Source organism: Pseudorca crassidens, chromosome X, assembly GCF_039906515.1.
Source record: "Pseudorca crassidens isolate mPseCra1 chromosome X, mPseCra1.hap1, whole genome shotgun sequence".
Classification (NCBI taxonomy): Eukaryota; Metazoa; Chordata; class Mammalia; order Artiodactyla; family Delphinidae; genus Pseudorca; species Pseudorca crassidens.
The window spans coordinates 67,194,728-67,220,798 of record NC_090317.1 but is presented as its reverse complement, the minus strand read 5'-3'; the positions used below and the strand labels follow the sequence as shown (position 1 = coordinate 67,220,798).

The 26,071-nt window shown below is 37.0% G+C and overlaps 1 protein-coding gene across 2 annotated transcripts in view; it reads left to right on the top strand.

The window, feature by feature from the left end:
- The window catches only part of ATP7A (ATPase copper transporting alpha), a 142,677-nt gene that overhangs the window by 91,481 nt on the left and 25,125 nt on the right, over window positions 1–26,071 (top strand). For both annotated transcript variants that reach the window (XM_067723590.1, XM_067723591.1), the window contains exons 6-12: window positions 7,688–7,851; window positions 12,711–12,872; window positions 14,893–14,969; window positions 15,165–15,390; window positions 17,779–18,012; window positions 19,156–19,247; window positions 21,002–21,129. In XM_067723590.1, the coding sequence (XP_067579691.1) occupies window positions 7,688–7,851; window positions 12,711–12,872; window positions 14,893–14,969; window positions 15,165–15,390; window positions 17,779–18,012; window positions 19,156–19,247; window positions 21,002–21,129 (1,083 nt within the window). The remainder of the gene's footprint in view (window positions 1–7,687; window positions 7,852–12,710; window positions 12,873–14,892; window positions 14,970–15,164; window positions 15,391–17,778; window positions 18,013–19,155; window positions 19,248–21,001; window positions 21,130–26,071) is intronic.

The following is a 26,071-nucleotide window of genomic DNA, read 5'->3' as shown; positions in this document are numbered from 1 at the left end:
CTGGTGTGAGGTGTTACCTCATTGTAGTTTTGATTTACATTTCTCTAATGATTAGTGATATTGAACATCCTCTCATGTGTTTGTTGGCCATCTGTATATCTTCTTTGGAGAAATGTCTATTTAGGTCTTCTGCCCATTTTTGGATTGGGTTCTTTGTTTTTCTTGATTTTTTTTTTTTTTTTTTGCGGTACGCGGACCTCTCACTGCTGCGGCCTCTGCCATTGTGGAGCACAGGCTCTGGACGTGCAGGCTCAGTGGCCATGGCTCACGGGCCTAGCCACTCCGTGGCATTTGGGATCCTCCCGGACTGGGGCACGAACCTGTGTCCCCTGCATCGACAGGCGGACTCTCAACCACTGTGCCACCAGGGAAGCCCTGTTTTTCTTGATACTGAGCTGCATGAGCTGCTTGTATATTTCGGAGATTAATCCTTTGTCACTTGCTTCATTGCAAATATTTTCTCCCATTCTGAGGGTTGTCTTTGTGTCTTGTTTGTAGTTTCCTTTGATTTGCAAAAGCTTTTAACTATCATTCGGTCCCATTTGTTTATTTTTGTTTTTATTTCCATTACTCTAAGAGGTGGATCAAAAAAGATCTTGCTGCGATTTATGTCAAAGAGTGTTCTTCCTGTGTTTTCCTCTAAGAGTTTTATAGTATCTGGTCTTACATTTAGGTCTTTAATCCATTTTGAGTTTATTTTTGTGTATGGTGTTAGGGAGTGTTCTAGTTTCATTCTTTTACATGTAGCTGTCCAGTTTTCCCAGCACCAATTATTGAAGACACTGTCTTTTCTCCACTGTATATCCTTGTCTCCTTTGTCATAGATTAGTTAACCATAGGTGTGTGGGTTTATCTCTGGGCTTTCTATCCTGTTCCATTGATCTATATTTATGTTTTTGTGCCAGTACCATATTGTCTTGATTACTGTCCCTTTATAGTATAGTCTGAAGTCAAGGAGCCCGATTCCTCCAGCTCCGTTTTTTTCCCTCAAGACTACTTTGGCTATAAGGGGTCTTTTGTGTCTCCATACAAATATTAAGATTTTTTGTTCTAGTTCTGTAAAAAAATGCTATTGGTAATTTGATAGAGATTGCATTGAATCTGTAGATTACTTTGGGTAGTATAGTCATTTTCACAATATTGATTCTTCCAATCCAAGAACATGGTGTATCTGTCCATCTGTTTGTATCATCTTTAATTTCTTTCATCACTGTCTTATAGTTTTCTGCATACAGGTCTTTTGTTTCCCTAGGTAGGTTTATTCCTAGGTATTCTATTCTTTTTCTTGCAATGGTAAATGGGAGTGTTTCCTCAATTTATCTTTCTGATCTTTTGTTGTCAGTGTATAGGAATGCAAGAGATTTCTGTCCATTAATTTTGTATCCTGCTACTTTACCAAATTCATTGTTTAGCTCTAGTAGTTTTCTGGTAGCATCTTTAGGATTCTCTATGTAGAGTATCATGTCATTGGCAAACAGTGACAGTTTTACTTCTTCTTTTCCAATTTATATTCCTTTTATTTCTTTTTCTTCTCTGATTGCCGTGGCTAGGACTTCCAAAACTGTGTTGAATAATAGTGGCAAGAGCGGTCATCCTTCTCTTGTTCCTGATCTTAGAGGAAATGGTTTCAGTTTTTCACCATTGAGAATGATGTTTGCTGTGGGTTTGTCGTATATGGCCTTTATTATGTTGAGGTAGGTTCCCTCTCTGCCCACTTTCTGGAGAGTTTTTGTCCTAAATGGGTGTTGAATTTTGTCAAAAGCTTTTTCTGCATCCATTGAGATGATCCTATGGTTTTTATTTTTCAATTTGTTAATATGGTGTATCACATTGATTGATTTGCATATATTGAAGAATCCTTGCATCCCTGAGATAAATCCCACTTGATCATGGTATGTGATCCTTTTAATGTGTTGTTGGATTCTGTTTGCTAGTATTTTGTTGAGGATGTTTGCATGTATATTCATGAGTGATACTGGTGTGTAATTTTCTTTTTTTGTAGCATCTTTGTCTGATTTTGGTATCAGGGTGATGGTGGCCTCATAGAATGAGTTTGGGAATGTTCCTTCCCCTGTACATTTTTGGAAGAGTTTGAGAAGGATGGGTGTTAGCTCTTCTCTAAATGTTTGATAAATTCATCTGTGTAGCCATCTGGTCCTGAACTTTTGTTTTTTGGAAGATTGTTAGTCACAGTTTCAATTTCATTATTTGTGATTGGTCTGTTCATATTTTCTCTTTCTTCCTGGTTCAGTCTTGGAAGGTTATACCTTTCTAAGAATTTGTCCATTTCTTCCAGGTCGTCCATTTTATTGGCACAGAGTTGCTCGTAGTAGTCTCTCAGGATGCTTTGTATTTCTGTGGTGTCTGTTGTAACTTTTCATTTTTCATTTCTAATTTTATTGATTTGAGTCCTCTCCCTCTTTTTCCTGATGAGTCTGGCTAATGGTTTATCAGTTTTGTTTATCTTTTCAGAGAGCCAGCTTTTAGTTTTATTGATCTTTGCTATTGTTTTCTTTGTTTCTATTTCATTTATTTCTGCTCTGATCTTTATGATTCCTTTCCTTCTGCTAACTTTGGATTTTGTTTGTTCTTCTTTCCCTAGTTCCTTTAGGTGTAAGGTTAGATTGTTTCTTTGAGATTTTTCTTGTTTCTTGAAGTAGGCTTGTATAGCTATAAACTTCCCTTGTAGAACTGCTTTTGCTGCATCCCATAGGTTTTGGGTCATCGTGTTTTCATTGTCATTTGTCTCTAGGTATTTTTTGGTTTCCTCTTTGATTTCTTCAGTGATCTCTTAGTTAGTAACATATTGTTTACCCTCCATGTGTTTGTATTTTTTACGTTTTTTTCCCTGTAATTCATTTCTAATCTCATAGGGTGGTGGTCAGAAAAGATGCTTGATATGATTTCAGTTTTCTTAAATTTACTGAGGCTTGATTTGTGATCCGAGATGTGATCAATCCTGGAGTATGTTCCATGTGCACTTGAGAAGGAAGTGTAATCTGCTGTTTTTGGAGGCAATGTCCTATAAATATCAATTAAATATATCTGGTCTATTGTGTCATTTAAAGTTTCTGTTTCCTTTTTAATTTTCTGTTTGGATGATCTGTCCATTGGTGTAAGTGAGGTGTTAAATTCCCCCACTATTAGTATGTTACTGTCAATTTCCTCTTTTTTGGCTGTTAGCAGTTGCCTTATGTATTGAGGTGTTCCTATGTTGGGTGCATATATATTTATAATTGTTGTCTTCTCCTTGGTTTGATTTCTTGATCATTATGTAGTGTCCTTCCTTGTCTCTTGTAACATTTCTTTACTTTAAAGTCTATTTTATGTGATATGAGTATTGCTACTCCAGCTTTCTTTTGATTTCCATTTGCATGGAATATCTTTTTCCATCCCCTCACTCTCAGTCTGTATGTGTCCCTAGGTCTGAAGTGGGTCTCTTGTAGACAGCATATGTATGGGTCTTGTTTTTGTATCCATTCAATGAGCCTGTGTCTTTTGGTTGGAGCATTTAATCCATTCACGTTTAAGGTAATTATCAATATGTATGTTCCTTTTACCATTTTCTTAATCGTTCTGGGTTTGTTTTTGTAGGTCCTTTTATTCTCTTATGGTTCCCACTTAGAGAATTTCCTTTAGCATTTGTTGTAGAGCTGGTTTGGTGGTGCTGAATTCTCTTAGCTTTTGGTTGTCTGTAAAGCTTTTGATTTCTCCATCCAATCTGAATGAGATCCTTGCTGGGTAGAGTAATCTTGGTTGTAGGTTTTTCCCTTTCATCACTTTAAGTATATCATGCCATTCCCTTCTGGCTTGTAGAGTTTCCGCTGAGAAATCAGCTGTTATCCTTATGGGAGTTCCCTTGTATGTTATTTGTCATTTTCCCCTTGCTGCTTTCAATAATTTTTCTTTGTCTTTAATTTTTGATAGTTTGATTACTATGTGTCTCGGCGTGTTTCTCTTTGGGTTTATCCTATATGGGACTGTCTGTGCTTCCTGGACTTGGGTGGCTCTTTCCTTTCCCATGTTAGGAATGTTATTGACTACAATCTCTTCAAATATTTTCTTGGGTCCTTCTCTCTTTCTTCTCCTTCTGGGACCCGTATAATGCAAATGTTGTTGAGCTTAATGTTGTCCCAGAGGTCTCTTAGGCTGTCTTCATTTCTTTTCATTCTTTTTTCTTTATTCTGTTCCATGGCAGTGATTTCCATCATTCTGTCCTCCAGGTCACTTATCTGTTCTTCTGCCTCAGTTATTCTGCTATTGATTCCTTCTAGTGTAATTTTCATTTCAGTTATTGTATTGTTCATCTTTGTTTGTTTGTTCTTTAATTCTTCTAGGTGTTTGTTCTTTAATTCTTCTCGGTGTATGTTAAACATTTCTTGTGTCTTCTCGATCTGTGCCTCCATTCTTTTTCCAAGATCCTGGATCATCTTCACTATCATTATTCTGAATTCTGTTTCTGGAAGGTTGCCTATCTCCACTTCATTTAGTTGTTTTTCTGGGATTTTATCTTGTTCCTTCATCTAGTACATAGTCCTCTGCCTTTTCATCTTGTCTGTGTTTCTGTGAATGTGGTTTTTGTTCCACAGGCTGCAGGATTGTAGTTCTTCTTGCTTCTGTTGTCTGCCCTCTGGTGGATGAGGCTATCTAAGAGGCTTGAGCAAGTTTTCTGATGGGAGGGAGTGGTGGTGGGTAGAGCTGGGTGCTGCTCTGGTGGGCAGAGCTCAGTTAAACTTTAATTCCCTTGTCTGCTGATGGGTGGGGCTTCGTTCCCTCCCTGTTGGTTGTTTGGCCTGAGGCGACCCAACCCTTGAGCCTACTGGGCTCTTTGGTGGGAGCAATGGCGGACTCTGCTAGGGCTCACACCAAGCAGCACTTCCCAGAACTTCTGCTGCCAGTGTCCTTGTCCTCGCTGTGAGACACAGCCACCCCCTGCCTCTGCAGGAGACCCTTCAACAGTAGCAGATAGGTCTGGTTCAGTCTCCTATGGGTTCACTGCTCCTTCCCCTGGGTCCCGATGCATACACTATTTTATGTGTGCCCTCCAAGGGTGGAGTCTCTGTTTCCCCCAGTCCTGTCAAAGTCCTGCAATCAAATCCCGCCAGCCTTCAAAGTCTGATTCTCAAGGAATTCCTCTTCCCATTGCCGGACCCCCAGGATGGGAAGCCTGACGTGGGGCTCAGAACCTTCACTCCAGTGGATGGACTTCTGTGGTATAAGTGTTCTCCAGTTTGTGAGTCACCCACGCAGCAGTTATGGGATTTGATTTTATTGTGATTGCTCCCCTCCTACTGTCTCATTGTGGATTCTCCTTTGTCTTTGGATGTGGGGTATCTTTTTGGTGAGTTCCCGTGTCTTCCTGTTGATGATTGTTCAGCAGTTAGTTGTGATTCTGGTGCTTTCACAGGAGGGAGTGAGGGCAGGTCCTTCTTGTCCACCATCTTCAAGCCATTCTACAATATTGGTTTTTAATCAGTCACACTCAGATGTTTTAGCTTAAAATTTTGCACTCACGTTAATGGACTTCGCAGTATGCATAGTAGATTTGTTAACCGTAGAGATACATGAGTATGTTTAATGAGCCTGAAGTCATAGGTTTGGTACTCAAACAGCCCTCGCCCAAGATGTCTTAATGATACATGCTGTTACTCAGAAGGGCTGAATAAATATGATTATTATAAGCTTATCCCCACTATTGGGGAAATAACTCAAAGTATACACTGTAATAATGGAATTCTGTAGCCAGTGGAATCACCTTATATGTAAAGGCCAGAACATTATTGTAACAAAATGTATGTTATACACTAGAGTCATCTTCAGTTCAATATTATCTTGTTTGCATTCTTTCATTTCTGCGTCCTTCATTTCAGCCTCCATTATATCTAATTATAATGCAGTCAGGGCTAAATTACACTTTGAGTGATTAAAAAAGAACAGGAGGGAAGTTGCAAGCAAATGAAAGCAAAAAGAATTTTTCAAGGGGTCTGTTTAATTTTAGAACAAACTCTTTTGGGGCAGTTCAGAAATAGCCTTTCTCATGAGACAAGCAATGCCTGTTACAAATTACAGTTACAGATCTTTTTTCTTCTTTAATCCATTAAGCTGATACTTCCAGTTACCTTCTACTACCCCTTTACTTCCTCCTAACCCAGTTAGGCATACCGTTGCCCTAGCTGGGGTCACTACATTCACTTTTGTTTTTTTAATTAAGTGACACTGGTCTTCCCTCAGTTTCATCTGCATTATATTTTTAAAAATGAATTGATAGAGTTCTAATTATATTTTGAAGTAAGAATTTTAAAAATTTTCCATAATTTATATAAGTATGAAACATGTTTTTGAAACTTGAAAAACCAGATTTTCTCTTTCTCTTTGGCTGTAGATTACATTCAACTGAAGCAAGAAGATTTTTTTCCTACTTTCTCTACACCCTTCTCTTATTACTGATACTTTCCTGTGATCTGATCTTCTGAATTATTTGGTACCCACAAAACCCAGTGTGTAACCATTATTTTTTCCAAAGAAAAGAATAGTATTTTATTTTTTAACCACTTTTATACAGAAAACTTAGATTATATTAGATACTTTGTCTTCTTATTAAAAACTATTATTAAATTAATATTTGGATATTTTTTCTTTTTTTCAAAACCCAGATCTAACCTATGGACTGTTGATCCCTATTCCCTGTCTGGTAGCCACCAAGGGTTGCTGATTCCTAGAAAGAACTGCCGTTTCTACTTCACGTTATTAATTTTCTTCCTGGCAGTTACAGCAATAGCTGGTCTAGAGAAGTGGGATGGTTGTTAACAAAATGCTTACACCAGAGAACAGCATGACTGCCATAAAATGAACTTCTTTGTTAAGTTGTGTGGCACTTTTTTTTTCTTAGGAATAAGAGCATTTTAGATTAGTGTATGTCAGACAATAAAACTTGAGAAAGAAATTACTGTTATTTGGCAATATTGTAATGTGTATGTTGGTATATTCTTGGGTTCTTTGCTACAACTGCAGTCATTTCCTAAGTACACGAGTTCCTTTCTCTAGGACTCTGTCTTACGAGTTTCTAAAAATACTTTATATTTACATGATAAGGTCTCAATGGATTACAATTCATGGGCATTATTTGGATCCCAATTCAAGCAAACAAACAAAGAGTGTTAAACAGTTATAAGACAGTTGTGGAAATGTGAACATTGCCTGGATATTTGATGATATTGAGGAATTATTTTAGGTTTGATAATGGTATTATGGTTCTTTTTTAAAGAAAAGAGTCTTATCTTTTAGTTATATGTATTTAAATATTTACATATGATACGATATCTGGGATTTGCTTCAAAATAATCAGGGTAAAGGGCAGAGAGTGAGTGGGTAGGAATATATATGAAACAAGAGCAGCCCAGTGTTACTGATAATTACTGAAGCTGAGAGATGGGTACATCAAGTTTATTATGTTTTCTCTTTTGTGTGTGTGTGTATGTATTTGAAAATTTCCATACTAAAAAGTTTTTTAAAATGAAGCCTTCTTTTAAAATAGTTTTGATTTTGGCTCAATACTGTATAAAAGTTAAGAAATAAATTTCTCCAGATTCACTTAATCCTTTCACAGTTAAATGAAAAAAAACTATTATGAGATTATTATTTTTATGAGAAATGTTATCTGAATTGTTTTTCTTATCAATATTCCTAGGAATATATTCTGTACTTGTGGCTCTGATGGCTGGGAAGGCAGAAGTAAGATATAACCCTGCTGTCATACAACCCCCGATGATAGCCGAGTTAATCCGAGAGCTTGGATTTGGAGCCACTGTGATAGAAAATGCTGATGAAGGGGATGGTGTTTTGGAACTTGTTGTAAGTAAGACATTTTGTGTGGTTAATAGAATTTGCAGGAAAAACTTGGCAAGAATTCAGAAAAGAGTTTGAAAAATAATTAAAATGTGGGGACAATAAAACATAAAATGAAAATTAAGGAAACTGGAAAGATATGACAATGGTGGCCTTCAAGCATAGAATGTAAAAGATAATCATCTCAGGCTTCCCTGGTGGCACAGTGGTTGAGAGTCCGCCTGCCAATGCAGGGGACACAGGTTCGTGCCCCGGTCCGGGAAGATCCCACATGCCGTGGAGCGGTTAGGCCCGTAAGCCATGGCTGCTGTGCCTGTGCATCTGGAGCCTGTGCTCTGCAATGGGAGAGGCCACAACAGTGAGAGGCCCGCGTACCACCAAAAAAAAAAAAAAAAAAAAGATAATCATCTCTATTAAGAACCAATAAACAAGAATTGGGTTTGAATGAATAAATGAAAATCAACTTCTAAAATATAGTATGATTCCTACATGAAATTACTAGAAGAAATATTTGGAGCTTTTTTCAATATTCTATTTTAAAAATTTCAGACATCAGGAAAGTCAAAAGAATTGTACAGTTGAACATTCTTACACACACTGCATAGATTCTACAATTAACATTTTACTATATTTGTTTTATCATACATCAGTCCATCAGTCCATTGTGGAAATAATTTTAAACTCACAAAGAAATTGCTAAAATAGTACAGAGGATTTCCCTGTAGCCTCTACCTAGCTTTTCCCAGTGATAACATCCAATCTATCATTTAAAAAATAATATTAGAGTAGGAAGAGTCTTTCTAAATATCATACAAAATCCATAAAAGACAAGGTTGATAACTTCAGGTACATAAAAATTTCTTCTTGGGAGAAAAACACCATAAACAAAGTCTAAAGGCAAGTAAAATAATTGTAATTCATATCATAAATGAAGGTTAATTTCCTTAATATATGAAGAAGTGTTGTAAATCAATAAGAGCCATCAAACCAAAAGAAAGATGGTAAAGGATATGAACTAACAGTTCACAGAAAAACCAAAACAATACCTCTTTAAATGAAAAAATGTTCGATGTCACTTTTAATAAGAGTAAAGCAAATTAAAACTGCACTGAAATGCCATTTTCCACCTGTGAGATTGGTAAAGATAAAAAGCAATTTTGTTAACACTGTGTTTGATCTCTCATATATTGCTGGTGGAATGTCAATTGAGACAAGGACTCAACAGAAGAATTTGGCAATATCTATCAAAAGTAAAATTGCGCATAGCCTTTGCCTCAGAAGCTCCACTTGTAGGAAATTATCCAGCAGACATATTTGGATATGTATGAAATGATATGTGCGCAAAGGTGTTCATTATAGTATTTTCTTTTTTTGCCTATGCCACACGTGGCATGTGGGATCTTAGTTCCCTGACCAGGAATCGAACCTGCACCCCCTGCATTGGAAGCACAGAGTCTTAACCACTGGACCACCAGGGAAGTCCTATTATAGTATTTTTATAATAGCAAAAGATAGGAAACAAACTAAATGTCGGTCATTGGAGACTGATACATACATCCATACCATGGGATACTAAGCAGCTATTACAAAGAATGGGTTGGTTTGTACTTTTTAAAGACTTCTAAAAATTAATAGCTTTATCGAAATATAATTTACATACCATAAAACTCACCCTTTTAAAGTGTACAATTCAGTGGTTTTTAATATATTCTCAGAGTTGTACAACTAATCACCACTATCAAATTTCAAAACATTTTCATCACCCCAAAAAAGAAACCCCATACCTATTAGCAGTCAGTCCTCATTCTTGATATTAATCATTTGAGTCTTCCTTTTTTTTTTTCCTTCATCACTCCAGCCAAAAGTTTGTCAATTTTGTCAATCTTTTCAAGTAACCAACTTTTGGTTTTGTTGATTTTCTCTATTCTCTCTTTTGTTAATTTTCACTCTAACCTTTGTTATTTCCTTCCATCTGTTTGCTTTAGGTTTAGTTTGTTTTACTTTTTCTAGTGTCTTAAGGTAGAAAGTTAGGTTATTTATTTGAGATCTTTCTTACTTTAAAATATTGGCACTTACAAATTTCACTATAGGCACTGATTTCATTTCAGTTATTGTACTTTTCAACTCCAAACTTCCATTGGGCCTTTCTAATAATCTCTGTCTTTATTGATACACTCTGTTTGGTGGGATATTGTCTTATACTTTCCTTTAATTTTTTAGACATCATTTCCTTTAGTTCAGTGAATATATTTAAAATAGCTGATTCAAGATCTTTGCCTAGTAAATCCAATGTCTGGGCTTCATCAGGGAAAGTTTTTTCCTGTGTATAGGCCATACTTTCTTGTTTCATTGTATGTCTGACAGTTTTTGTTGAAAATATAATGTAGTAACTCTGGAAATAAGATTCTTCCCCTCTCCTCAGGGTTTGTTATTTGTTGCTGTTTGTCATTGTTATTGTTTGTTCAGTGGCTTCTGAACTAATTCTATAAAGTCTGTGTTCTTTGTTGTGTGTGGCCACTGAAATCTCTGTTTGGTTAGCGCAGTTGTCAGCTAATGATCAGACAGTGATTGCCTTAAATATCTGGAATCAATAAGTCTCCCAGTCTTTGCTAAAGAGCTCTTTGTAAATGTTGGGGCATGCCTTGAACACTTAGCCATGCAGCTGTCAGTTTTGCCTTACCCTTCGACTCCTGCTTCTATGGAGCCTAAAGGTCAGCCTGAGGTGAGAAGTTAGGGCCTTTTCAGTTCTTTTTTGAACATACACACAGCCCTGGACATATGCATAACCCTATGCATGTGCATATGCATGTGCATGTGCATAACACAGCCCTGGACATATGCATAACCCTATGCATGTGCATTGCCTTCTAGATGCAGCGCTTATGGATGTCTTGCTTCCTGGCTTTCCTTTTTAGGCTTTTTTGTTAGTCTGTTGTTTGCTCCAACTGTTATCCATTGGCTCAGGCAGCCACAAGGTTAAATAATTTCCTCTAATTGTTTCTGACAAATTCTCCTGGGGAAAAGGCTTTTTGTATTCACTGGGTCATCAGGAAAAACAGACATCTTTGCAAGTGGGATATTTCAGAGAACCATCAGACAGGCCAAATAATGACAGTTGTCTGGGAATGAGGCTTTGAAGGTACTCCAATCCTTTTCTGTCCTCTCTGGTAGCTTTCCTGATGCTGTTTTTCACCATGATTGTGGCCTATCAGTCTTCATGGCTACCCCAGAGCTGGAGGAGAGGGAATGGGAATATGGCAAACTGTAATGCCATATAGCTTGACGTTTTATTGGAATTTATCTGATTTTCTTGAATAAATGCTTCCTGCATTGCTGTAAGCTTTTGTTTAATTTTCAGATTTCTTTTTTAATCAGTTTTTTAAATTGAGGTTTAGATGATTTACAATATTAGTTTCAGGTGTACAGCATAGTGATTCAAAATTCTTACAGATTATATATACTCCATTTAAAGTTATTGTAAAATATTGGCTGTATATCCTGTTCTGTACAATATATCCTCATAGCTTATTTATTTTGTACAAAGTAGTTTGTACCTTTTAATCCCTACCCCTATCTTGCCCCAACCCCTTTCCCTTTCCCCATTGGTAACCACTAGCTTGTTCTCTATGTGTAGGTTTCTGTTTATTATATTCATTTCTTTGTTATATTGTTTAGATTCCACATATAGATGATAAGATACAGTATTTGTCTTTCTCTGTCTGACTTATTTCACTAAGTATAATACCCTCCAAGTCTATCCATGTTGTTGCAAATTTCATTCTTTTTTATAGCTGAGTAGTATTCCATCATGTGTGTGTGTGTGTGTGTGTGTGTGTGTGTATCACATCTACTTTATCCATTCATCTATTGATGGAACTTAGGTTGCTTCCATATCTTGGCTATTATAAATAATGCTGCTATGAGCATTAAGGTACATGTATCGTTTTAATTAGTGTTTTTGCTTTCTTTGGATATATACACAGGAGTGGAATTGCTGGGTCATATGGTAGTTCTATTTTCAGTTTTTTGAGGAACACCCATACCATTTTCTATAGTGGCTGCAGCAATTTACATTCCCACCAACAGTATACAAGGGTTCCCTTTTTTCCAACTTTTCTGAAAAAGGTGGTTCCAACTTTTGCCAGTTTTCTAATTGCTTTTGTGGAGGAGAGAATTTTCAGAAATCCTCACTCCACTATTAATGATATTCTTTTGGTGGATATTCTTGAATAAGTACTTTGTAATTTGTTGTGTACTCTTTTTGGTTACTTCCCATAATCTTTCAGTGGTTGGTTTTTGAAACTTTTGTCCAGTTATATCATTGCTCTTTGGGGAAAGGATTTGCTGAGCTTCTCACACAGTCATTCCAGAAGTCCTGCCCCTCCATTTTAGAATTTAATACCCAACTAAAGTATAACCTCACTCAAGACATAGGGCAAAATACATTTTTGGACAAAGGTAGAACACTTTTGTTATCCATTAACCTTCACTAGAAGTAATACTAAAGGATATATATATACACACATACATACTTATATACATTAGCAGGGTGAAAAAAATCTAGAGGGAAGCAAGACATTGAATACAAGAAGCAATGATAGTTGTCAAATCCTCTATTACTGAGTAATAACAGGAAGACCGGAGACTTAATGAGATCCTTAATGTTGCAGCTGGGACCATATCTTTGTTCAATGTGATATAAAGACAGTGATCTAATGATCATAATCTAAAACATATTAATAGTGCAGATAGGATCTTGTGTGTTAATCCCTTGTTACAAGAGTTCTTTTAGTTTAAAGTAACAACACACATTTAATGGAGGAAAAAAGTATATTTCTGAATAACAAAGCCTTTGTCTTTAACAGGTGAGAGGAATGACATGTGCCTCCTGTGTACATAAAATAGAGTCTACCCTCACAAAACATGGAGGGATCTTCTACTGCTCTGTGGCCCTGGCAACCAACAAAGCACATATTAAATATGATCCAGAAATTATTGGTCCCAGAGATATTATTCATACAATTGAAGTAAGTGCCAAGACTTTGCATTTCTGTGTTCTTACCTATCTAGTTAGTCAGCACTACCTTGAATCACTTCTGGTTTGTATCAGATAGAGATGATGAGAAAAATCTGATTTCTTTGTTTACCTCTATAGACAACGTCTGTCTCAAAATTTAATGTAAGAGTGTCTGCCTTTTTCTTTCTTTTTTTTTTTTGGTCTTCGTCAGGAAGAATTAGGTAAAGGCACATTGGCACTATTAATCAGGAGCAGACTTAAGGCAGAACCATAGATCATTTAAAAATATTTAGAAAATGTAAGCAAAGTACAATTTGTTATGAGTAAAATTCATGTTAATCACTAAGAAAGTGAAGCATCTTGCTAGATGCTGTATTGTTTGTTAGGTCAAAGCAAATGATATCATAGTTAAAGTAAGAAATTTAAAAGACCAAACCTTTTTCTCTGTGACAAATTCATCCTGCAGTCTTCAGTAAATCTTAAGTGGTAATACATGTTAAAGTGCTTTAGAAGTTTCACTGTGGTCTAGCATTGGTGTTCTAATGATCTAAAAAGCATATTAATCATTCAGGTAAGATCCTGTTAATGTAGATAGTAACACCATTAACATCTTTGTGAAGCTAGCATTATTGAGTATCTACTATGTGCCAGTTACCAAAATTGCAAAGCTTCAACTCTTGATTTAATTCTCACAACAGTGCTGTCATCTTCATTTTGAAAGTGAGGAAACTCAGGTTATGAGATGTTACTTCCTCAAAGTCACATAGGTAGTAAGTGTCATAGCTGGGATTTGAGCCTAATCTTTCTGACTCCAATGCTCATGCTTGCTCTTTTCACTGTGTTATACTGCCAAGAAATGTAAGATGGCAGCATTTTCCCTAGCAGTTCGAAATATAGTGTATGTTACTGTCTATGTTCATATGAGTCTTACTTAGGTGTAATTTTCTTTCAGTACTTTATTTTATTGCGGAAAATTTTCGTTCGTGTTCTTTTTTCGGGTACAACAAGAATAAAGACTGCATATGCAAACCCTTGAATAATATGTTTAGTATGGTGCTAGCTTTTGTGGCCTATTATTCAGTTTTCTGTACTTTCAGGGGATGGATGGATCAATGACTTGATAGATGTCAAAGCTAAAATTAAAAATAAAGTGATTAATATACATCAGTACTAGTAGATGCTTGTCTAAGTGTATGATTTATGATTTTACTGCTGAATTCTCTTCTTTTTATTGGAGTATAGTTGCTTTACAATGTTGTGTTAGTTTCTGCTGTACAGCAAAGTGAATCAGTTATACATATATCCACTCTCTTTTTTTTTTTTTTTGCGGTACGCGGGCCTCTCACTGTTGTGGCCTCTCCCATTGCGGAGCACAGGCTCCGGATGCGCAGGCTCAGTGGCCATGGCTCATGGGCCTAGCCGCTCCGCGGCATGTGGGATCTTCCTGGACCAGGGCACGAACCCATGTCCCCTGCATCGGCAGGCGGACTCTCAACCACTGCGCCACCAGGGAAGCCCTCCACTCTTTTTTAGATTCTATTCCCATATAGATCATTACAGAATATTGAGTAGAGTTCCCTGTGCTATACAGTAGGTTCTTATTAGTTATCTATTTTTATACATAGTAGTGTATATATCTCAATTCTGTCTTTATTAGGTCATCATACACTCTGTCGGCCTGACCAAGTAATAGATTCTGCTTTTTTCCAAAATTACTTATTGGAGGCTTTAGTTGACTTCTTGATATAAGAACCTCTACTGAGGACAACTGCACTTGAGTTAAATCAGTAGTTTGAGAACAGTAGGATAGACATCAAATAGAATTGAGAAAATACTCATTTCTTTGATGAAAGATTAGAAACAAAGGTAATTAAGAGAAGGAAGCACATCTTCATCTTTATATTCCCCAGAATGACTTGCACTTAGTAATTGAATTGAGTTGTTCTTAATGACAATACCACAGCTTAGAATTTCTGTAGGTAATATTTATACATTCAGTGAAATAATTGTTTTCTCATGAATTTCCTTAGAGCTTAGGTTTTGAAGCTTCTTTGGTCAAGAAGGACCGGTCAGCAAGCCACCTAGACCATAAGCGAGAGATAAGACAGTAAGTACTTTTGGAATGTCAGTGAAAAACAGATTTTGATTCCTCTTTACAAATTTAATAAACTGTTAGCATGTCAGTTTTTTCAATATCATCCTTACACTGGGTGGGAATTGGTCACAAGTTATATTTCCTTATAGTGCATAGAATCTTTAACCATTACCTATTTACTCAAATGATTTTTCTCTTCTATATTAGATGGCGACGGGCCTTTCTTGTGAGCCTGTTTTTCTGTATTCCTGTAATGGGGCTGATGATATATATGATGGTTATGGACCACCACCTTGCAACTCTTCACCATAATCAGAACATGAGCCAAGAAGAAATGATTAGCATTCATTCTTCTACGTTCCTGGAGCGCCAGATCCTGCCAGGATTGTCCATTATGAATTTGCTATCTTTTTTATTGTGTGTACCTGTACAGGCAAGTGAAATGTTAGCAAGTATATTTGTTAATAATGAAAAATAGCCAAAATGTGATAGGTGAGGCTATTTTCAATCGTACAACAAATATTGGCCAGAAGTACGATCATTTTATGCTGGATGCTTTACAAAAATAATCTTAAACTGAGTGGTTAAAGTAGATAATAATAAATTCCATTTTAACCCTGAAGGATACTGTTTAATGACAAAGCAGAGAATAAGAGTTCAATTCATCTTCAGTTATGAATTTGGTATTCATATCTGCTATTGTATGTAACTTTATATTTAAAGTTATTATAATAATAAAATGTTATACTTTATTTTATTTTTATTGTCTTTTTTTAACTTTTTATTTTATATTGGAGTACAATAGATTAATAATGTTGTGTTAGTTTCAGGTGTACAACAAAGTGATTCAGTTATACATATGCATGTAGGAAGTCTGGGATTGACATGTACATGCTGCTATACTTAAAATGGATAATGGCCAACAAGGACCTACTGTATAGCACAGGGAACTGCTCAATATTCTTTTTTTTTAACTTTTTATTTTATATTGGAGTGTAGCCGATAAACAACGTTGTGATAGTTTCAGGTGCACAGCAAAGTGACTCAGCCATACATATACATGTATCCATTCTCCCCCAGATTCCCCTTCCATCCAGGCTGCCACATAACATTGTCTGCTCAATATTCTGTAACAACCTAAGTTGGAAAAGAATTGATAAAATGTTGTATTTTATTTCTTTATATTTATATTTTATATTAAATGCATTAAAATTCTCTTTATATAAATTATATTAAATATATTTTATTTTAATATATTTATTATTAATTTATTCTGTAAAATAATCATAATAGTTATATTATTTCTCCATGGCACTTAAGTTCATTACTCTCTATATGTTTTTTTTTTAATTTAATTTTATTTCTTTTTTTTGTACAGCAGGTTCTTATTAGTTATCCATTTTATACATATTAGTGTATATATGTCAATCCCAATCTCCCAATTCATCATCCTCCCCTGGCCCCCACTTTCCCCCTTGGTGTCCATACGTTTGTTCTCTACATCTGTGTCTCCGTTTCTGCCTTGCAAACTGGTTCATCTGTACCATTTTTCTAGATTCCACATATATGCGTTAATATACGATATTTGTTTTTCTTTTTATGACTTACTTTACTCTGTTTGACAGTCTCTAGGTCCATCCATGTCTCTACAAATAATCCAATTTCATTCTCTTTTATGGCTGAGTAATATTCCATTGTATATATGTACCACATCTTCTTTACCCATTCGTCTGTCAGTGGCCATTTAGGTTGCTTCCATGACCTGGCTATTGTACATAGTGCTGCAATGAACATTGGGTGCATGTGTCTTTTTGAATTATGGTTTTCTCTGGGTATATGCCCAGTAGTGGGATTGCTGGGTCATATGGTAATTCTATTTTGTTTCTTGAGGAACCTCAATACTGTTCTCCGTAGAGGCTGTATCAATTTACATTCCCACCAGCAGTGCAAGAGGGTTCCCTTTTCTCCACAGCCACTCCAGCATTTATTGTTTGTAGATTTTCTGATGATGGCTATTCTGACCGCTGTGAGGTGATACCTCATTGTAGTTTTGATTTGCATTTCTCAAATAATTAGTGATGTTGAAAATCTTTTCATGTGTTTCTTGGCCATCTGTATGTCTTCTTTGGACTTTTCAACTCTTCTTTTGAGATAAACTTTTACTGTGGAACACTTCCATCTAATAGATCTATTCCTTTTTCTGATCCTTATAAAAAGCAATAAGTATTTTTAAAACATCTTAGTATGTTTCTCTATACTAATGAACAATAAGCTTTTCGGTTATGTTTCCTAACGAAAACAGTGGACAGATCCAATAGCTTGTGATAGGTTGAATTTGAAAAGAGGGAGGTGAGTTTTATATAAAAAATCATTCTCAAAAGAATGTAATTCTTTTCCTGGTTCTTGTTTTTGTTGGCTTCAAAAAGAAGAATCCGAGAACCACTTGACTTTCTTTATATTATGGAATATCCATTGGATCATAGCAGAGAGCTGCCAAGGGCTTGTACAGCAATTTGAATCCACCCCCCCACACGCACACACACACGTATCTGCTAAAATACAAGCACTATTGTTTCAGCTTAAAAAAAAAAAAAAAACTCTCCTTAGGGGAATTTCCCATGGCCCAGGTTCGATCCCTGGTTGAGGAACTAAGATCCTGCAGGCCGCATGGTGCAGCCAAAAAAAATAATCTCTCCTTAGTTGTTTATGGATTAAATAAAAGCCAAAGGAAATTAACATTGATACTATATCTTAGTTATTGAGGTATATATGTGAATTTCAGCTTTTTGTAAAAGCACTAATCACTGTTTCTATATTACAGTTTTTTGGAGGCTGGCACTTCTACATTCAGGCCTACAAAGCACTGAAACATAAAACTGCAAATATGGACGTACTGATTGTGCTGGCAACTACCATTGCATTTGCTTATTCTTTGGTTATTCTTCTGGTTGCAATGTATGAGAGAGCCACAGTGAACCCTGTTACTTTCTTTGACACACCTCCTATGCTATTTGTGTTTATTGCACTAGGCCGGTGGCTGGAACATGTAGCAAAGGTAAAGTAAGAAAGGGTGACATTTATTAAAATCTTGGGTGGGTAAATGACCATAATATTTTCTAGACCAATTATTGGAAATATACATTGATTTATGTAGTTAACGATGTACTAAAAGAAGTATTTTTGTTTTGGCAGTATTTTAGGTTAAATATTCCTTTAGAAGATTTACCAAATTTATGGAATTAATACTTTAGATAATATAGTGTGTCCTTGTTTATTTTAAGAGACATTTAAGAGTACTTATTTTACTTATATCACATTATTAATGGAAAAATTGATGCGACCACAGATTTAAAATAATGATGGAAAAAAATTCACCCACAATCCCATGGTATAACGGAAATCACTTTCTAATCCTGTTCTACATACGTTTATATTTTACGGTGTGGCAAACATGGTATCCATACCACTTTGTGCCCTTAACACTTTAAAGTTTTTTCCCCATTTTTGCAGTCTAGATAATTACTCAGTGTTTCTGAATAATATTCTCTTAAATCAATGTGCTATAATTTACTAAACCATTCTGATTTTATTCTCAATTAGATTGTTTCCAGAGTTTAATTTTAGGTAATCCTGCATTAAACATGGTTAATAGTTATTTCTACTGAATTACTATCTTAGGATAAATTACAAAGGATATGATTAAAGGGCATAAATCTTTCTATGGCTCATGCTACTAATCTTAACAATTTTTGCCATCAAGGGTATGTTAGTGAAGTAGTTTTACTACAACTTCATCAGCACTGACTCCTATCTAAATTTTTGCTAAGTTAGTAGGCATTAAATGGTATCATAGAGTTGCTTTAGTTTGCATTTCTTCCATTAATAGCAGAGGTAAACATTTTCTACACAGCAGGTATTATATTTCTTCTTAAATGAATTGCCTATTTATGTCCTTTGCTCATGTACCTATTGGGTTCTGATGTTTTTCTTATTAATTTACATTATTTATTTATAAATTATACCTAATAATACATTTTATATTTTGTGTACTTCATATTTTCAAAGTGAAACATTTTCTGATTTGAATTAATTAACATTCCTAAAGCTGTCTTTTAAGTAAATGTTAAAGATTATGCCTTTATTTTACATAAGACTTTTTCTTCCTTAGCATTGTTAACGTATGTGTTTTAATTTATAGGGCAAAACATCAGAGGCTCTTGCCAAACTAATTTCACTACAAGCTACAGAAGCAACTATTGTAACTCTCGACTCTGATAATATCGTCTTGAGGTATTTACCTTCATTATTCTTCCTTCTCTTTTTAACTTCTTAGGAAAAATATCAAATATACACAGAAGTAGAGAGAAAGGTTTAATGAACTCACATAATCTATCTCCCAGATTTAACAGTTATTCACATTTTGCCACACTTTACTTCGTCTATACAATCTATTTTTCTTTCTGTTGTTGCAGGAGAATTTTAAAGTAAATCCCAGTTATATGGTTATATGGTTATATGGTTTTACTGCAGATATTCCTGTTGTATTTCTAAAAAAGGACATAGTCTTATATAATCATAATGCCCATACTGCATCTAACAAAATGAACAATTATTCTTTAATGTGATCTAATACACAGTCCATATTAACATTTCTCCTGTTGTCTCCAAACTGTTTTAAGTTTCTTTGTTTGAAATGGAATTCAGAAAAGGTCCATGTGTCACTGCATTTGACTGATATGTTTGTTTGTTTTAAGTTTTGAGTTTTTTGTTTTGTTTTGTTTTGTTTTGGCTGTGTTGGGTCTTCATTGCTGTGTGCGGGCTGTCTCTGGTTTCAGCGAGCAGGGGCTACTCTTCGCTACAGTGCACAGGCTTCTCATGGTGGTGGCTTCTCTTGTTGCAGAGCACGGGCTCTAGGTGCACAGGCTTCAGTAGTTGTGGTGCATGGGCTCGGTAGTTGTGGCTCGCAGGCTCAGTAGTTGTGGCGCACGGGCCTAGTTGCTCCACAGCATGTGCAATCTTCCCGGACCAGGGATCGAACCCGTGTCCCCTGCATTGTCAGGCAGATTCTTAACCACTGCACCACCAGGGAAGCCCCTGTTTGGGTTTTTTTTTGATTTTTTAATTGAGTTATAGTTCATGTACAATAGTATATAAGTTACAAGTGTACAATGTAGTGATTCACAATTTTTAAAGATTATACTCCATTTATAGCTATTATAAAATATTGGCCATATTCCCCATGTTGTACAATATATCCTTGTCACTTATTTATTTTATACATAGTAGTTTGTACCTCTTAATCCTCTACCCTATATTGTTCTTCACCGTTCCCTTTTCCCACTGGTAACCACTAGTTATTTCTCTACATCTGTGAGTCTGCTTCTTTTTTGTTGTACTTACTAGTTTGTTGTATTTTTTAGATTGCACATATAAGTGACATCATACAGTATTTGTCTTTCTCCTGACATGTTTGTTTTAATGTAGAATAGCTCCTCTCTCCAGTTCTCCCTCCCTTGTTCCTCCCTGCTCCTCCCTCTCCATACATTTGACTTGGTAAAGAAACATCTATCAGTAGTCCTTTAGAAAATCCCACAATCCAAATTTGTCTCTGTTTCTGTCTGGAATCATTTAACTTGTTCTATAACTCCTATATTACCTGTAAACTGGAAGTTAGAGCTAAAGACTTGATTAGATTTCATTCTTTTGTATTTCTCATTCCTTTCCTCATAAAATTATTTAGGCAAATGCATACAATAAATTAGTTCTTTTGTTCAGTAAAACCCATTACATTCTTTCTAAAGCTTTCATTTATTAGTTCAATGACTATTCAACAAATATTTAGAGTGCTTCTTTGTGCTAGCTACTGAGCTATTCCCCAACAGTGAAAAAGACTGACACTGTAGTTCCTAACTTAAATGTTGGTTTTAACTTCCATTGGTAGCAATTATGGGGCCACAAGCTTGATGTCAACTAAAAAGCTTGCATGGAAAGATCAGGGGGAGAAGCATACTGTCATGGTGCTTTTTATTTTAACTCATATCCAGTGAAGAGCAAGTGGATGTGGAGCTTGTACAACGTGGAGACATCATTAAAGTGGTTCCAGGAGGCAAATTTCCAGTGGATGGGCGTGTTATTGAAGGACATTCTATGGTAGATGAGTCCCTCATCACAGGTATGTTCTTTCAGAGGATCATGACATGAAAGTGAAGTGAATCCAAAGTGTTAATTAAAAATAGGCATGAAAGAAGTCCAAAAGATGGCATACTAGGAGGATGCAGAATTCGCATCTCCTCACAACTAGGGCACCTACCAGGCACCAGTGGGGAACCACAGACACCTAACGGGATGGGAGGAACCCCCAGCCACCGGGTAGGACATGGGGCATGGGGGGAGTGAAGGGGGAGGAGAAGTGGAGGTGGGATGGGACTGGCGCCCCTGAGGGGCAGGGATCCCACACCCGAAGGAGGAAATTAGGGAACCACTGGGAGGACAGAGGATCAAAAGGGAGCATGGCCAGGCTTCCCCTGCTCACTTGGGCCCTGGAACCTCCTGAGATCCCGGGCCTGATTCTCTGCCCACCTAGGCCCCCTCCAGCCGTGCAGGTCCTGAGGGAGTGGGAGGGAAGGGGGAGCAAAAGTAAAGTCCGGACCTCTGGGACTGGCACCCCTGAGGGGTGGCTGGGGGAGGGGAGGCGTTCCTACACCCAGTGGGACCCACCCACGTTAGGAGTCCATCAGGAACAGGGGAGACCCTGGGGGAGGCAGTGGGGGAGGGGCAAGAAGGAACGGAAGGGAAGGGGCCAGTGCTTTCCCTGTCCACTTAGGCACCGGGGCATCTGTTGGGCTCCCAGGCCTAATCCTCTGCCCTTGGAGCCTCCCTCCTGCCACACAGAGCCCAAGCCCTGCCCCCCACCCCCACCCAGGGCCCTACCTCTACACTCGGAGACCCCCTCCAATGAGCTGGGCCTAAACCCCACCCACACACCCTCACCCAGGGCCCTACCTCCAAACTCGGGAACTCCACACTCCAGAGGCCCTCATTTCCACGTGCTGCCTGTCCCCTTTAGCGCAGGTCCTAAGCAGAGGCCCCTCCCCATGCTTGAATGTCTCCCCGTCTAGGCCCCACCCCACGCTCAAATGTCACTTCCCCACCCGCCTAGGTCCTGCCGCACCCTAAACCCTGCACCTGCCTAAGTTCCACCCCCCTTAACTCCACCCCCATAGCCAAGTCTTTTTTATTTTTTTCTTTTATTTTTGTAATTTTATTTTATTCTTTATACTTTGTTAGTGATCTCTCCTTTTGGCTTCTTCCCTGCCCCCCACCTTGTTTTTTTTTCTTTTTTCTGTTGTGGTTTTATTTTACCTTGTTGCAGTTGTTTCAATTATAATTTTATTTTTCCTAATACAATTTTTATCTTTCTAATTTTATTTTATTTTTTATTCGTTGATATTGTACTGCTCCTTTTTTCTTTCTTTCTACCTTTTTTTTCTTTTTTTACCACACCACAAAGCTTGCGGGATCTTGGTTCCGAGGCTGGAGGTTTGGCCTGAGCTCCTGTGGTGGGAGCTCAGAGTCCAAGCCACTGGACTAACAGACAACCTCAGACCCCAGGGAATATCAATTGGAGTGAGGCCTCCCGGAGGTCCTCATATCAGCACCAAGACCCAGCTCTATCCAACTGCCTGCAAACTCCAGTGCTGGATGTCTCAGGCCAAACTACCAGTAAGACAGGAATACACCACCACCCATCAAAGAAAAAAAAATGAAATGACAAAAAAATATGTTACAGATGAAGGAGCAAGGTAAAAAACTACAAGACCAAATAAATGAAGATGAAATAGGCAACCTACCTGGAAAAGAATTCAGACAAATGATAGTAAAGATGATCCAAAATCTTGGAAACAGAATGAAGAAAATACAAGAAACATTTAACAAGGATCAAGAAGAGCTAAAGAGGAAACAAACAGTGATGAACAACACAGTTACTGAAATTAAAAATACTCTAGAAGGAATCAGTAACAGAATAACTGAGGCAGCAGAACGGATAAGTGACCTGGAAGATAAAATGGTGGAAATAACTGACAGGGAGCAGAATGAAGAAAACAGAATAAAAATAATTGAGGACAGTCTCAGAGACTTTGGGGACAACATTAAATGCACTAACATTTGGATTACAGGGGTCCCTGAAGAAGAAGAGATAAAGAAAGGATCTGAGAAAATATTTGAAGAGATTATAGTCGAAAACTTCCCTAACATGGGAAAGGAAATAGTCAATCAAGTCCAGGAAGCACAGAGAGTACCATGCAGGATAAACACAAAGAGAAACATGCTGAGACACATTAAATAACTATCAAAAATTAAATACAAAGAAAAATGTTAAAAGCAGCAAGGAAAAAGCAACAAATAACATATGAGGGAATCTCCATAAGGTTTACAGCTGATTTTTTGGCAGAAACTCTGCAAGCCACAAGGGAGTGGCAGGACATATTCAAAGTGATGAAAAGGAAAATACTACAACCGAGATTACTCTACCCAGCAAAGATCTCATTCATTTTTTTTTCTTTTGTTTTTGTGGTACGCGGGCGTCTCACTGTTGTGGCCTCTCCTCTTGTGGAGTACAGGCTCCGGACACACAGACTCAGCAACCATGGCTCACGGGCCCAGCCGCTCCACGGCATGTGGAATCTTCCCAGACCAGGGCACGAAGCGTGTCCCCTGCATCGGCAGGCGGACTCTCAAACCACTGTGCCACCAGGGAAGCCCCCTCATTCAGTTTTGATGGATTAATTAAAACCTTTACACATAAGCAAAAGTACAGAGAATTCAGCACCACCAAACCAGCTTTACAACAAATGCTAAAGGAACTTCTCTAGGCAGGCAAAAAAAGAGAAGGAAAAGACCTACAAAAACAAACCCAAAACAATTAAGAAATGGGAATAGGAACATACATATCAGTAATTTTCTTAAATGTAAATGGATTAAATGCACCAACCAAAAGACATAGACTGGCTGAATGGATACAAAAACAGGACCCATATATATGCTGTCTACAAGAGACCCACTTCAGACCTAGTGACACATACAGACTGAAAGTGAGGGGATGGAAAAAGATATTCCATGCAAATGGAAATCAAAAGAAAGCTGGAGTAGCAATTCTCATATCAGACAAAATAGACTTTATAATAAAGACTATTACAAGAGACAAAGAAGGACACTACATAATGATCAAGGAATCAATCCAAGAAGAATATATAACAATTGTAAATATTTATGCACCCAACATAGGAGCACCTCAATGCATAAGGCAAATGCTAACAGCCATAAAAGGGGAAATCGACAGTAACACAATCATAGTAGGGGACTTCAACACCCCACTTTCACCAATGGACACATCATCCAAAATGAAAATAAATAAGGAAACACAAGCTTTAAATGATACATTAAACAAGATGGACTTAATTGATATTTATAGGACATTCCATCCAAAAACAACAGAATTCACTTTCTTCTCAAGTGCTCATGGAACATTCTCCAGGATAGATCATATCTTGGGTAACAAATCAAGCCTTGGTAAATTGAAGAAAATTGAAATCGTATCAAGTACCTTTTCTGACCACAGTGCTGTGAGACTAGATATCAATTACAGGGAAAAAAATGTAAAAAATACAAACACATGGAGGCTAAACAATACACTAGTAAATAACGAAGAGATCACTGAAGAAATCAAAGAGGAAATCAAAAAATACCTGGAAACAAATGACAATGAAAACACAACAACCCAAAATCTATGGGATGCAGCAAAAGCAGTTCTAAGAGGGAAGTTTATAGCAATACAGTCCTACCTCAAAAAAAAGAAAAATCTCAAATAAACAAACTAACCTTCCATCTAAAGCAATTAGAGAAAGAAGAACAAAAAAACCCTGTAAGTTAGTAGAAGGAAATAAATCTTAAATATCAGATCAGAAATAAATGAAAAAGAAATGAAGGAAACAGTAGCAAAGATCAGTAAAACTAAAAGCTGGTTCTTTGAGAAGATAAACAAAATTGATAAATCATTAGCCAGACTCATCAAGAAAAAAAGGGAGAAGACTCAAATCAACAGAATTAGAAATGAAAAAGGAGAAGTAAAAACTGATACTGCAAAAATACAGTGGATCATGAGAGATTACCACAAGCAAGTCTATGCCAATAAAATGGGCAACCTGGAAGAAATGGACACATTCTTAGAAAAGCACAACCTTCTGACACTGAACCAGGAAGAAGCAGAAAATATAAACAGACCCATCACAAGCACTGAAATTGAAACTATGATAAAAAATCTTCCAACAAGCAAAAGCCCAGGGCCAGGTGGCTTCACAGGTGAATTCTATCAAGCATTTAGGGAAGAGCTAACACCTATCCTTCTCAAACTCTTCCAAAATACAACAGAGGGAGGAAGACTCCCAAACTCATTCTATGAGGCCACTGTCACCCTGATAGCAAAACCAGACAAGGATGTCACAAAAGAAACTACAGCCCGATATCTCTGATGAACATAGATGCAAAAATCCTCAACAAAATACTACCAAACAGAATCCAACAGCACATTAAAAGGATCATACACCATGATCAAGTGGGGTTTATCCCAGGAATGCATGGATTCTTCAATATACACATATCAATCATTGTGATACACCATATTAACAAATTGAAGGAGAAAAACCATATGATCATTTCAATAGATGCAGAAAAAACTTTTGACAAGATTCAACACCCGTTTATGATAGAAACTCTCCAGAATGTAGGCATATAGGGAACCTACCTCAACATAATAAAGGCCATATATGACAAACCCACAGCCAACATCATTCTCAGTTGTGAAAAACTGAAACCATTACCCCTAAGATAGGAACAAGAAAAAGTTGTCCACTCTCACCACTATCATTCAACAAAGTTTTGGAAGTTTTAGCCACGGCAATCAGAGAAGAAAAAGAAATAAAAGAAATATAAATTGGAGAAGAAGTAAAACTGTCCCTGTTTGCTGATGACATGATACTCTACGTAGAGAACCCTAAAGATGCTACCAGAAAACTACTAGAGCTAATCAATGAATTTGGTAGAGTTGCATGATATAA